The sequence below is a fragment of the Syngnathoides biaculeatus genome, chromosome 20 (genome assembly GCF_019802595.1).
Source record: "Syngnathoides biaculeatus isolate LvHL_M chromosome 20, ASM1980259v1, whole genome shotgun sequence".
Taxonomy (NCBI): domain Eukaryota; kingdom Metazoa; phylum Chordata; class Actinopteri; order Syngnathiformes; family Syngnathidae; genus Syngnathoides; species Syngnathoides biaculeatus.
Window position 1 is genome coordinate 9,183,774 of NC_084659.1, and position 13,021 is coordinate 9,196,794.

The 13,021-nt window shown below is 48.3% G+C and overlaps 1 protein-coding gene across 4 annotated transcripts in view; it reads right to left on the reverse strand.

The window, feature by feature from the left end:
• Positions 1-535: 535 nt before the first annotated feature.
• Positions 536-13,021, reverse strand: part of prickle1b (prickle homolog 1b) — a 28,555-nt gene continuing 16,069 nt past the window's right edge. For 2 of the 4 annotated variants that reach the window (XM_061806099.1, XM_061806098.1), the window contains exons 2-8: positions 8,185-8,382; positions 7,737-7,850; positions 5,016-5,153; positions 3,106-3,309; positions 2,838-3,024; positions 1,770-2,747; positions 536-1,684 (exon numbers count right to left, since the gene is read on the reverse strand). In XM_061806099.1, coding sequence (XP_061662083.1) covers positions 756-1,684; positions 1,770-2,747; positions 2,838-3,024; positions 3,106-3,309; positions 5,016-5,153; positions 7,737-7,850; positions 8,185-8,370 — 2,736 coding nt within the window. In that variant the 5' untranslated portion in view covers positions 8,371-8,382 and the 3' untranslated portion in view covers positions 536-755. Of the gene's footprint in view, positions 1,685-1,769; positions 2,748-2,837; positions 3,025-3,105; positions 3,310-5,015; positions 5,154-7,736; positions 7,851-8,184; positions 8,383-10,500; positions 10,767-13,021 lie in introns of those variants that run through there. The other 2 variants (XM_061806097.1, XM_061806100.1) reach the window with 2 other exon arrangements.

Below are 13,021 nucleotides of genomic sequence, written 5' to 3' on the forward strand. Positions count from 1 at the left end.
CAAAAAGTGTACAGTTTTGATACTGAAAATTAGCCAAAGCAAGTAGAAACTTTTTCTGCAGCGTTGCAAAAACATTTTATTCCAAGCATTTTTACAAGCTCAGGCATATAACTGGTTATGACACAACTGATGACGTGAATATTTTGGCTCATTATAGACATTACATATTGCGGTAAATGTTACAATACACTGCGTTTTATGGCACTTAACTCAAGAACAATTTGTCAAACGGCACCTTCTTGGTTCCTTATAAAATGTGGTCTGTGTTTACATTTTACAGTTAGCATTTTTTCCACTTTAATCACACTTTAAAAGTATTTAAGCCACCAATATAAAGACACAGTATTCAAATCTTAACTTAGTATTTACAGTAGAATTTTTACTATCTTCCATTTAAATTATGTCGTTTCTTTATCTACTTGTCATCCACACTTTCTGTAGTTTACCTTTCGACTGTACACATGTAGCTGCAAAACCCAGATCGATATTTAAAAAAAAAAAAAATTAAGCTTTTTTTTTTTTTTTTTTTGTCGGAAAAAGGATACCCTTGAGCCAGTTTACACACATCTGGCTATAATTTAGTTTTTTTTTTTGGCATTGCACCCGACTCATTCCTTCCATATCTGGTAGCCTAATTACAACTCAGCCTATATCTAAAGCTCTTAAACACCTGTACAAAATGTTTGTGGTTTTACAAAAAACAAAGAAAAAAAAAAAAAACACTTTCAGGTCTTAGTCTTGATGCAGACTGAGCTTTACGAGATAATACAGTTTTTGGAGCGGTGGCGCTTTCTGCGACCAGTCTTTGAGCCGTGGCTTTGCGACGAGAGGGGGACGACCCTCGGGTAGTCCTCGGCGTAGAAGCGCCCGCTGGGTCGAGGCTGCGGGATAGGCTGGCCCAGGAAGTATCCCTCCTCTTCGGAGTCCGACGATGACGAGGAGCAAGTGGAACACCACTCATCCTCACCTTTGTAGAGACCCATAAAACGCTCGACCCGAGGGTCCGCCTTACATGGTCCCTGAATCATGTAGTCTGATCGGGTTTGAGAATACGGCAACGGTTGACTTGGAGACCTTTGGCGTGGGTTGGCGAGATTCTGTCGGTGATGTCGATACGGTCTCTGTGCCTTTTCCGAAGGCGTCACGTTCAGAGCAATATCCGAATGGGTTTTGCGGCTCCTGTGGTGTCTTGTGTGGTGGGTCTGCTGTCTGTTGCGGCCGTGGTGACTTGATGGACGGCTTCTTTCCCTGCCCACCTGATCGTGGGCGTAGACCCTCCTCTGTGGCCTCTCACTCATCGGATGCTTTCTGATATTGACCTCAAATCCATCATTATATCCATTATCCACAGTGTCTTCTGTGAACTTGACCATCTGAGGCGGCCTGGACTGTGACTTGGTCCTCCTCAGAGCCGGTCCGTGGACAAATGCAGATGATGGTGTTTCTGAACGGGAGTACGAAGAGAGGAGTCCTCCCCTCGTTGCAATCTCCCCGTCTTGTGCCGCCTCCTGTTCCCCCTTCTCCGAGATAAGGTTGAGGGAGTTGTTGCTGCGGTGAAGATGAGACGAGTTAAACGTCCCCATGTTGCTCATTTTCTCACAGCCGTCCACCACCAAAGAGTCCGGCATTGCATGAAGGGAGTACACCGTAGGCCTATCCCTGCAATCACCATCAACTGACGCACCTGAGGAACCAGAAAATGAAAGAATTTTTTTTTTTTTTGTGGGATGCAGTAAACATTAAAGACGAACAAGCATCAGCTTCCTTACCAGTGATGTTTGACAGTGCCAGGGAGTCCATGGAGTCTCCGACACCCTGCCCCGCTTTCCTCAGTTCATCCGCTATACATTCGAGCGTATCTTGGTACCACTGTCGGTTCTCTGGCCATAGGGCGTGTTTGCCGGCACTAGAGTGGTCCTGGTCTTGGTCGAACTCGAGCTCTTGGATCTTTCTGGCACTGGCAGGTCCTGGATGACTTCCGTAGGCCGAGTCGCCCAGTCCGTCCTGAGATTGGGCCCAGTACATTTCCGGAAGATGCTTCTTGTTCATGAGTCCAGGGCTAAGGCTGTTGGCTCGGGATTGATTGGAAGCTTGGCTCTGGGTAGGACTGGTAGGGGTAGGTGAAGCGGCAGTGATTCCGAGGGTGTCTGGCTTTAGCCAAGGGTCAGAAACACTTTGGCGGTTTCTGTCATTGCCGGTACTGGGAGACTTTAGGGATGGCTGCTGAATTTGATGCATCATTCCTTGATCACCAAACTTGAGCAAAAGCTGGGTCATATAGTCTTCGTGCTGGGCCCATTCCTCGGGGTCCTCCTCTCCCCCAGCATCCTGCTCCTCACGATCCCGCCAGAACCTTTCCTCATCCAGGCCTAGATGTGAAAGTTTCTGCCCAATGATCTCAACATCCCCATCAACTCCGCCCTCAACAAACTTGTACTCGCACCCAGAAACCAAGGTCGAGGGATTTAAGACTTGGGACTGTCTCCACTGTTCAGCGGGCCTGCTGCTCTTACCCATGCGGACGCTGCGGCGGGATTCGCGAGAGCGAGCAGACTGGAAGGCGGAGTCTGAAGAATCCGAGGTGTGGGTGTCCTCTCCTTGACTGCAGGCCTTTGAACAGTAGATCCGACCTTGTTTCGGCAGGAATGGACAACCCAGCAAGGACATCTTACAGTGAGCACAACTGAAGCACTCATCCGTCGCATGCCAATGTCCACCTTCGTAGGTCATTTGAGCATGGTCCACTCCTTGAGGACAATCGGATGGAGGACTCATTATCAAAAGGAAGCGCAACGTGAACTTGGGTACTCGAAGTTCAATCGAAATGTTTGCCTTACCGATATTTTCACCACAGGCCTCGCAGTACTCCGCATACAGCGACTCGAAGCATCCGCAGCAGTAGGGCCGGCCCTCTTTCATGATGTAGCGCTGCCCCCCTAATATTGTCCCGCACTCAAAACAGGCAAAATGCTTCATGTGCCAATGACGTCCCTCCGCCTCTGTGCACTCATCCGCGAAGATAATCTTAAAGAGAAACGCACATAATTTTTGAAGTGTTATCAACCTCAACGTAGATAATACCCGACACCGTTGGCTGCTAGATACCTCGTCGCACGAGGAGCATCTTGGTTTCATAAGCTCCGCGTGGTGCCTTCCACAGAGGATCTTGCCGTTTTGGTAGAAATAGATCAAATCCACGAGCAGCTCTTGGCACGTAGCACACGCAAAGCATGCCGGGTGCCAGCAGGGGTTCGGTCCAGCCCTCGAGGCAAAGATCGCCATCTCCCCTCCGCTGATGCCGCCTCCACACTGCCCAAATATATATCAAAGTCATATTTTAAGCATCTCGTTAATGCAGCGGCTCTGGTGATGATCTCCTGATAAGTATCTTTAAATCGCAAGTGTTTTGTTTTTGTTTTGAAGATACAGATCGGTTCCCAAGAGTTGAGAGATAATCTCGTGTGTCTCCCAGAGGTGCTAAAACCGAAAAATGCTAGCCAATCAAAGCAGATCCGTGAAACCGGAACTGCTGCTCAAGCTAACGTTCTCACAGATGCAAAAGCGCGTTAATCTTTCAAAACAAAACCCACAGATTGTTTCACGTCTCTCAGTCGACGTTCACTAATTTAAGTAAGAATTGACTTTTTGGAACTGAATTTATTCACACGGTTGAAGAGGTTAGCTTGACCAGAGCTCAGCGTCCTTGATCCGGAGTCGCCAGAGATCGTATGACCGCCGCAGAGTTTGTCACCGTGTGCCTGAAAGGTCCAATCACGAGTCTTTATTTAACCCGCAAGAGCGAGGGGACGCCAATGGACTGCGATAGGATAGCTTGCTCAGCTGTTTGCTATTATTGCGAGAGGGCGACAGACTGGGCCTTGGCGCTTGTTTGACGGAAACCGGAGACCCGTAAATTGCCCGTGAACATATGCGCGTTCGTAGGCGTACACAGCTGTGCTTGTGTGACATTTGGCTTTGGATCGACGGGAATGTGAGTTATGAACCACGTGAATATGTGACAGGGTGGCATTTCCTTTATGGATTAGTGTGCGTGTCGCCCGTCGGCAACACGTGTGTATTAGCATCTATGTTTGAGCTAGCATAGCCAAGCAGAGGATGTGGTTTCCTCACTGGTCAGGGCTTTTAATTCGTTCGGTTCCACCGAATGTTGAAAGGAGGTTTTCCCGTGAGCTCGATCAAGGACGTCTTGGAAACCATTGACGCGTTCAAGACCCGGACGGTTTCGGGGATTCTTGTGTTGGTCGAGGGCTCCAAGTTAAGAGGGTTGCATTTGCAACTCATTTGCAGAATGAGTGTTATTTTCTGGACTTAACATCCGGGAATGGTTTTCAGTTGTTCAGGGGGGTGTGAGCACGATTTCACAATAAGTACTTTAGTTTTTCCCACAAGAACTTTTGGGGGGTAACTTTTGTTCCCGTTTCCTTCAATTTTAGTGAATCGGTAGCGAATCTTTTGACTGTAGGTGGTAAAGCATTGGCCTCACAGTTCTGGAGTCCCGGGTTCAATCTCTGCCCCACCTGTGTGGAGTTTGCACGTTCTCCCCGTGCCTGCGTGGGTTTTCTCCTCCCACATCCCCCCCCCCAAAAAAAAAAAAAAAAAAAACATTTAACATTAATTGGACCCTCTAAATTGCCCATAGGTGTGATTGTGAGTGGGATTCTGTCCGTCTCTTTGTGTGCCCTGCGATTGGCTGGCAACCAGTTCAGGGTGTACCCCGCCTCCTGCCCGTTGACATGCCGTATGATCTGGTTTGGCGAACATGCAAATTACGCGTAATTATAATCCGCACACCGTGACTGATTTTGGAAAGTTTGGAAAAGTTTGGAAACTTGCATTAAGAATTTGTCGTGCCGAGATGGAGATTGTTGGCAGGAAATTGGTAGACTTCCTCTTGGGGGGGCTGACTTGACCTCTCAGCTGGAGCGTAAGATCCCCCCCCCCCCCCCCCGACGTGACCGTTGTGATTGCTCGTCGGCATGCTTCCCGCTACCTACGTTTTCGCAGCGAGTGTGTTGCAGCGCCCGGGGCAGGATCTTGGGCGTTCCCCTCCCGAGTGCCTCCCTCTTCCGCTGGGCGCTGAACATGTGGAGCTCCCGGTTCTCTTCCTCCGTTAGAGACTGGCAGTAACGAACCTAGTCGGGACAAAGTGGTTTCAGTAGGGGCGGGGGCGGGGGGTGCGGGGTGCCAAAAAGAAGAAAAACCGAAGCGGCGCGTCGATCTCAAAAAGCGGTTTATTTTCAAACTCATCTGCTCATGGAGATGAATTCCCAGATAAAAGGCCGCGGCTTATCCTAACAACGGCGCACTTTCTCCCTCCCTAACCGCAGAAACGCGAGGAATTCTTGCTCGTCAATCAACCAACAAACATTATAAAACCGCCCCATCAAACGCGGTCCGTGTTGACTGGACTTATTGTGTATCCGCCGTGTGTTTACACAGAGACCACCTTAGTCAGACGGAGCAGCCCTCGGGTGGGTAGATAAAGCTCCTGATGTAAACGCTTATCAGCGCAGATGTGGAAAAGGAGGGCTGGTTGATTGAGGGAATGTGCCAATTGCGCTGTTTGTGTCAGTCCGGGCTTTAATCAGCCATTTTTTTTTTTATTTTTATTTTTTTTTTTAATATTCGCAACTGGATTCAGAACTTTCTCTGTCGTCACGATCAAATTTTGATTAAAATTGAGGGACGCGAACAAACTGTTAGCTGTGGTTGAAACTCGGAGTTAGCCGTTGATTCAGTCTACTTAGATTAAATGTATAGTTTACATACCTGAGAAAATATGTTTTGTCTACCATCTCAGTGGACGAGTCATTAAATCTAGTGTTCTTTGGGTTTGAATGGGTAGTTTTCACCAATCAGAGAGCCGTATCGTCTTAACCCCTGGCTTGACACGCCCCTCTCGCCGTATCGTCCCACCAGCGATGCTCGTGGTCAGTCGCGTGCGCTTGGAAAAGTTAACGTTACGAAGAAAATGGTCCTCAGATGCGCTTGGGGAACGTGCGATTCTGATGAAAGATATCCTGCTAGGTTGCAAGGGGCCCGCTTGATTCAGTGTCCCAAAATCTAAACCGCAGTTGACGAAGTGTCCACGATGGATTAAGGCTCGCGGAAGAGCGCGCGTACAATTAAATGTATGTTCGAAGGTAAGTGAGTAAGTAAATTATTATCAGTGCTTTATACATTGCAGGAGAGCAACTTTCACTTTGTTAGCGTATCACTGATGCGCGAAACAAAGTTTGGAATGTTTTATGCCGAAGTGTCGGGTTAGGGATACGTAAACGCGCCATCTCATGCGAGAGAATTGTAGATTTTTTTTTTTTTTTTCCGATTTGTATCATATCAGACTTTTAAGACAAACCACTGGATTCCATAACGAGCTAAGTCAAATGAATAGACCCACTCACTTCTCAAGACTACAATGATATTAGTTCCAAGTTAAAAGATGCTTTACATGCGCAGTACGATTCCACTATTTTATCGTGTTGCATTTCAATATGAAGTCTGTGAGGCGTCAAACCTTTTTGCAAGGATCTGACGGCCAGCGTCAGTGTTCTATAGCGTTTGAGGAAACGTCGGTAGTCGCCCGCGATCGCCGGGATAGCGCCAGAAGAGCCGTTGTTTGAACGTCAATGATGGCTGGGCATCGGCGGAGAACGCCGGTCCGGAAAAAAAGTTTTGACCAGCGTTCATCAACGTTTAATTTTAAACGCTGCAGAACGTTCGTGGAACGTTTTACTAAGGTTCGCCGAGCGTTGCACGCGTTTGGCTATCGTTGGTCGGTCGTTACTGTAGCGTTACTCGGTTGTTACTTAATCGTTTGCTTTGGAGTGAACGACTCACCGGCGACCTGTCAACGACCACTGACCAATCCCCGTAGCGCACACAGCGTGTAACTCAAGTCAAACGAACGTCCTTTGGCGTCCATTGAGCGTCATTCGTGCGTTTCCCGAACGTCCGCGCGTGTGGGTATAGAAACCGATGCTTTGCATTCTTACCTGCAGCGCTAGCTGCTGAAGTCCGCACCCCGCTTTTTTTTCGTCTATGCGACATGATGCTGACTGTTCAAACTCACAAAGTGAGTCTGAAATTTCCAACGTTTTCGTTCCCGTTCCACTGTTAAAATTCCACGCCGGCAAAACGCTATCCTGTCGTTATTCACCCGTTTAGCCACGCGCTCAACACGCTCGTCTAACGTTGACAAATCGCTCGTCGCGCGCCAGTGGCACGTTAGCGCATGCTAATGGTTTTTAGGGGCGTCTTATTCGGTCGCTGTTACGCGCTTCTCGTGCGTTAGACACACGTTAATCACACGCCAGATCTGTCATCCTCATTTGAGAACGCTGAAAAATAGAACGATTGAAATGTTCAGAGAACGTGGACCAGAACGTCATGGTGTGACGGGGCCATAACTCTGACATTGGGTCCTGCGCCGTCCAAAATCTGAATTCCGTTGTACATATCCTTGCGTGAAACAGTTGAGACCTCTCTGTAGGACTGTCCTGGACAAGTCTGACGCATTTGTCAAAAAAAAAAAAAAAAAAAACCACACCCCAATATTATCTGGAATACGCGATAGAGAATCCACTTGAAACCTGTCCTGTTCAATCGCCATTTTGTAAGCTTGTGGGAAGTGGCTGAGTGGGCGGAGCTTAAGGTCGCCGTCGGAAAGGTCCATTCCCTTAGAAAGTTGACGGGGATATTTTTGGCCTCGTTACCTCATTGTCGTGGGGGGGCAGCTGGTAGAGGAGCTGCCTGATGCGGTGTTTCTCCCCGGAGCTGTTGACGTACGGCACTTTGTCCTCCGGCAGGCAGGAGAAATACATCTGGACCTGGAAGTGAAAACCAATGCCTTTTAGATTTTAGTTAAATAAGCCAACAGTTTGGTATGAATGGGGGTATGAAGTGTAAATATATGTAATCAATAGTGAACAGCTGCGAGTGTGTGTCTATGGCATATTTTTTTCGGATTCATTAAGCCAACATGTCAATCTCAATCCTGTCACAGGCAAGCGACTGTGAAGACTCGAGATGCGAGAGTCATGTTTGTTTAACCCATTTCCCTCTAAAAGTTGCAAATGTTTATGTTGTGCATTTCATGGTTGGGGAGGGGGGGGAGGGGGCATGAAAATTCACGACAAACAACATAGATAAACTTGTGTGTACCTGCTCGGGTCTAAGTCCTGGTGGCACCCAGGAGTACTCCTCCAGCGCGCAGCCAGAGTCGTCGTCCGAGGTGGAGCTCCTCTGGAAGCTCGTGGACACCTTGGCCTTCTTCCCCCCAGGAATAGGCTCCATCTCTGGGCCTCGGTGCGAAGAACGCTCCCCTCGTTCGCCGCGCTCCGGGTTCATCGTGCTCGGTCGCTGCAGGGCATTAAATCGCAGAGACGTGTCGTGTTTTTTTTTTTTTGTTTGTTTTTTTTTTTTGCGTCGGTACCCCATTAGGCGCTTGAGTCCTTTCCGTGCTTGTCGAGAAATCAAAACATAGAACTTAAGAGGCTCTCCAGATGATGTGTAATGGAAAAATCCGAGCGAGCGTTTCCATTAAATCTAAAAAAAAAAAAGTTAGACATTAGCGGCGTGCCCTCAAATGTCTGAAACTGAAGAGATTTTGTGACCGGGCTTTGTACAGTTCTTTTAATTCTGCATTCGGCGTGCTCGGACAACAGATGTTTGGATCCAGTAAACATCTGTTGCTTTCCAAGTTGTGTACGAACATACGGAAGCCTACCGCGACCCGGACGGCTGGTACTGCTTTAAATATGCATGAGACCAGAACTGACGATTGCAGAACTGGAGCAGGGAAAATGAAGCTGAGAAAAGCTTGTGATGACCATTTGAAAGAACTTTTGAAGCACATTAAGAAGACTTGAAGAGGTCCATCATCTTCTACCCTGTACACGCAAATCAGAACTTGTTTTGGGGCAAACAGACCTCGCGTAGGTGCGATCTTTTACGTGCACGAGGGCGGCACTGTCGGGGTCATTCGGATCTTGATAGCCTCCATTGGCAAAACAATAGCGCGCTTGATTGCGCTAACTGTTAGGCTAAGTATGCACGACATTATTGTAGCTTTTAGATAAGATCTTGTGAATTGGGGAAAATACGGATTTGTAATTGACTTCAGACGGAATGGACGACCGTCCCCGCTTCCGTGCATTGCAAATGTCTGTCACCCTTCGGGCTTTTAAGGAAAGAAGGACGGACGAGTATTAGCATTTTCCCCATTAGCATACAGTTCCATCAAAGGAAGCCCAGGGCCTCAAAACACCAAATTTGCACCTTTAAAAAAAATGCTGTTAAAAGCCAAAGCGACGCTGCTGTATTTAGACAAAGGGCTATTTGAATGTCGCTTTGTTCTCTCGTTCCTAATCTATCAGGTTTTATGGTCTGATAGATAATGTTATCACTCTGGGAATTCTTTTTGCACCCACTATGCACTACTATCTCACGTAGCCGAGTTGGGACCAGTTAGGACCTGGATGGATAAATACTCCTCTGAGTGTTTTTACACTTGCTCATTTACACTTAAGATGATCGTATTTTAATTGCGGGCTCTGGAAGATACCATCGTGTAAATCAAAGATTATCAATTGTATCGAAAACTCTCTCTGGATTATGTCTGGACTAGGAAAAAAAAAAAAAATAGTTTCCACAGTACTTTACATCCTCCTGCATCGTTTCGCATCCTCAAGACGTTGCAGATTCTTCTACCGTCAACTCACGTAACCCCTTTGCAATAAAATGGTTGTCTTTGTGGGGGGGGGGGGGGCAAACAGAAATCGCCACCCGGTCCTCCTCCTCGATGGGACCCGACGACAGGGACAAGGTTGGCGCACTTTAAAAAAAAAAAACTGAAAGCAATTAAAGACTCACAACATCCCGGCCTGTGTAAACACGAGCCAGATGTAGTCGGCTAACGGTTAACTGCGTGCTCCCTCCTCCCCCGCTTGACTGACACTTTTGGGGGGGGGGGGGGCTTCTCCTTCGCCCGGTGCTGCTGGAGCGAGAGGGTCAAAAAGTTACTTCAAGCACAACTCCTGATTTAGTGAAAACAATGCCGACTGCAACGGGAGGCGTTATTATGACTAACTTTGTCCTCGAGATGGAGGAGGCGCTTGAGTGCTTTGATGTCACTGACTTGCGTTCTGAGAGATTTAACAATATTTTCTTTTGCTTCAGCTGTTGAAGTTGAGTACTTATTAGTCACCTCACTGGGAGAAAGCATATGACTGGGTTTATAAGCTGAGGAGAGCAAATTTGGAGGCAAATGCCGACGCCGGAAAGCAAATGTTCCTCACCGGTTGAATAGTGGAGTTCAAAGGGCGAGGTCATCACTTCTTCCCCGCTTAAGTGTGTTGTTTTAGGGCCAAATGGGTGTCACGGGGTGCAACGGGGCACTCGGCGCAGCTGGAGCGAGGCCACTTGCGGGCAATAATGCGATATGAGACGTGGATCGACGTCTTAATATTTCGTCCTTACCTCCAGGAAAAGCATCTTTCAATCCGCCGGATCGGAACGTTCACTCACTCCCTCGGCCGCACCGCGCACACGCGACGTATCTGCGGCATCAAGGCCGACCGACGCGTCTATTGCGCTAATCGGGTCCAGATTCAAGTCTCTCCTCTCCACGCCGCCTCCAAATGTCTCAGAAAGTTAGCAAGGAGTCCCTTTGCAGCTGCGGCGCACCTCATTCAGGCATCCCGAAATCCTCGAGGTGCTCGAGTGAGGCGACGGTTCTATCTGGAGTGTCTCCAGATCCCGTGGGGAGGCAGTTCTGGCTCGCTCGCCGGCCCCTCCCTCCATCCCTCCCCTCACCAGCAAATAGCTCGCCACTGTTTCTTCAGTGACACCCTGCCCTCCCTCGCACACTAACCTGCAAAGGTTTCCTGGTTCTGGGTGACACGTCCACTTTTGTTGATAAAAATCCACTTTATCTGTCACTCCGTTGCAGAGAAACACGACTGCTAAAGGAATTGAAAGTAAAATGTAGCTTGTTCTGAAAAGAATCCAACAAAAGTGGGCACTTGTGACTCCTTGTCACGCCGCAGCAGCTCTGAGGTGACTTATTTGGACGAGGTCGCAGCCATCTGTCATCGCAAAGGCCTGAAAAGCGAGAATCGTTTCAAAACCCGCTCCGGGATGAAAAATGAGTTTACTCAATTGTCCGGCGGGGACAAAGGCGACCCCTCTGCCCCCTGACGACCGCGGGCTAAGTCACTTAACGTCGGGGACGACGGGGACTGTTTGTCACATGCCGAATTAGCCGCCGCCAATGAGGAATGGCTCGGTTTGCTAACTCAATTGCGGACGGAGATTTTGGCAAAGCGAGACCGCTTTCTCAGATTCTCGACTTAAGTACCGAATGTGAAACTTTAGTTGGCGCCGGGAACCAAACTATGAAGACGAAGACGAAACTTCTGTTCTTTCCGTGACATTTTCCCACATAAAGCTTGCATTAAAAATGTAAAAATGACACATCATCACCGATATAGATCAAATCCATATATAAATGTTCTCAGAATCCAATTATAATTTAATAGGCGGCCTATTATTTCTCCCGTGTATCCGACATAGTAAATAATATCTGGAGGTTAAACGTTCCAAGTATTTCCATGTGTGCTCGGTGAAGCGCGCCGATAATAGAACGGAGACAATGAGTTTTTGGGGTGAACAGAGCGTGAGTGGCCTCGTCCCACACAATGGGTACATATCTGTCTTTCACACCGGGCACGGACTTGTGGTTCTTTTGTGGGGGGGGGGGGGGGGGGGGGCAAAATGGGGAGCATTGACCTTGTCGTCTCCTTCCTCTTCTCAAGCGGCTAAAGCTTGAAACAAATTCTCGACTGCATCGTCCGTCCACGGTGCAGCTGATTATTAGATCATCGGTTTACAGGATATTGTTATTGGAATCGGGGGGGGGGGGGGGGGGGTAGTTCCTCCCCGGAGCAGAAGAGTGTTATTGCAAAAGCGCCGACATCATATAGCGGCCCTTTCGCCGAGTCATTAGACATGTGCCGAATGGATTATACTCCGCTTCAGTTCACATGTCCGGCGACCGTGAGCGCAAACGTAACTAATGGGGGGTTTATTCAATTACCTCTGACCCCCGAGCGTTTGCCAGTACAAACACGCCAGGCTTGTGAAAACGGATGATTGTTTCCTTTGGATTCATTTGTTATTCTTTAGTTTCCTCCTTTTTGACTGCGCGACTATTTGCGAAGCTAAAAGTGCCGCATTTCCATCAGTAATCGTCATTCTCACTTGCACTCAACAACCGCCACCGTTTCATCCCCGAGAGGGACGACTGTAGTTAACTGAGGCCTTAGAATGTAAATATCGCAAACCCCCCAGCCCCCCTCCCCCGCACCACCTTGCTCTGAACTAGAAATCATACGATGAGGAGTCTCAACTTGTTGCGGGGTCATAAAAAGCAAATGGGTAGCAGCCAGTCCTGATGCTACACTAGCGTAAAACGCAAAGACCTAGCATGCTAGATTTTGATCAGGCTGGCGTTTCTACCCCAAATACATTTTTTTTCAATATCAGCACATTTAGCGATCACACCCTACGAGAAAGTCCTAAATACGGGAGCCCGAATCATTTTTACCCATCAATTGTTGTTGCGAACGGAGCTGCCCTCCGTAAAACTTTACACACGTACCCCGTCACCTCTAAATCGGAATGCTTTGCGATTTACGACGCGGATTAGCATAGCTAAGAATAGCCGCTGTATCTATTTCAGATTTTAATAAGCCTTGACCCGGGGCCACGCGCGCAGCTGCGGTCCATTCACTTCGCATCCCCTCGGTTTGTCGCAGTTAACCCCCAAAGCCAGTCCTCGCTGACAGCTTGGCGCAGGTCTTGGCTCGGGATCCTTTCCATTTCAGTGTCACCCTTCAACTACGGGTGATTTCTTCTCCTCGTCACAAAAACCCAACGCTGAGATATGCTAACCCCACCGCGGGGGTGTTACTTAAGCGCCTTTGGGACAATGCGAGGC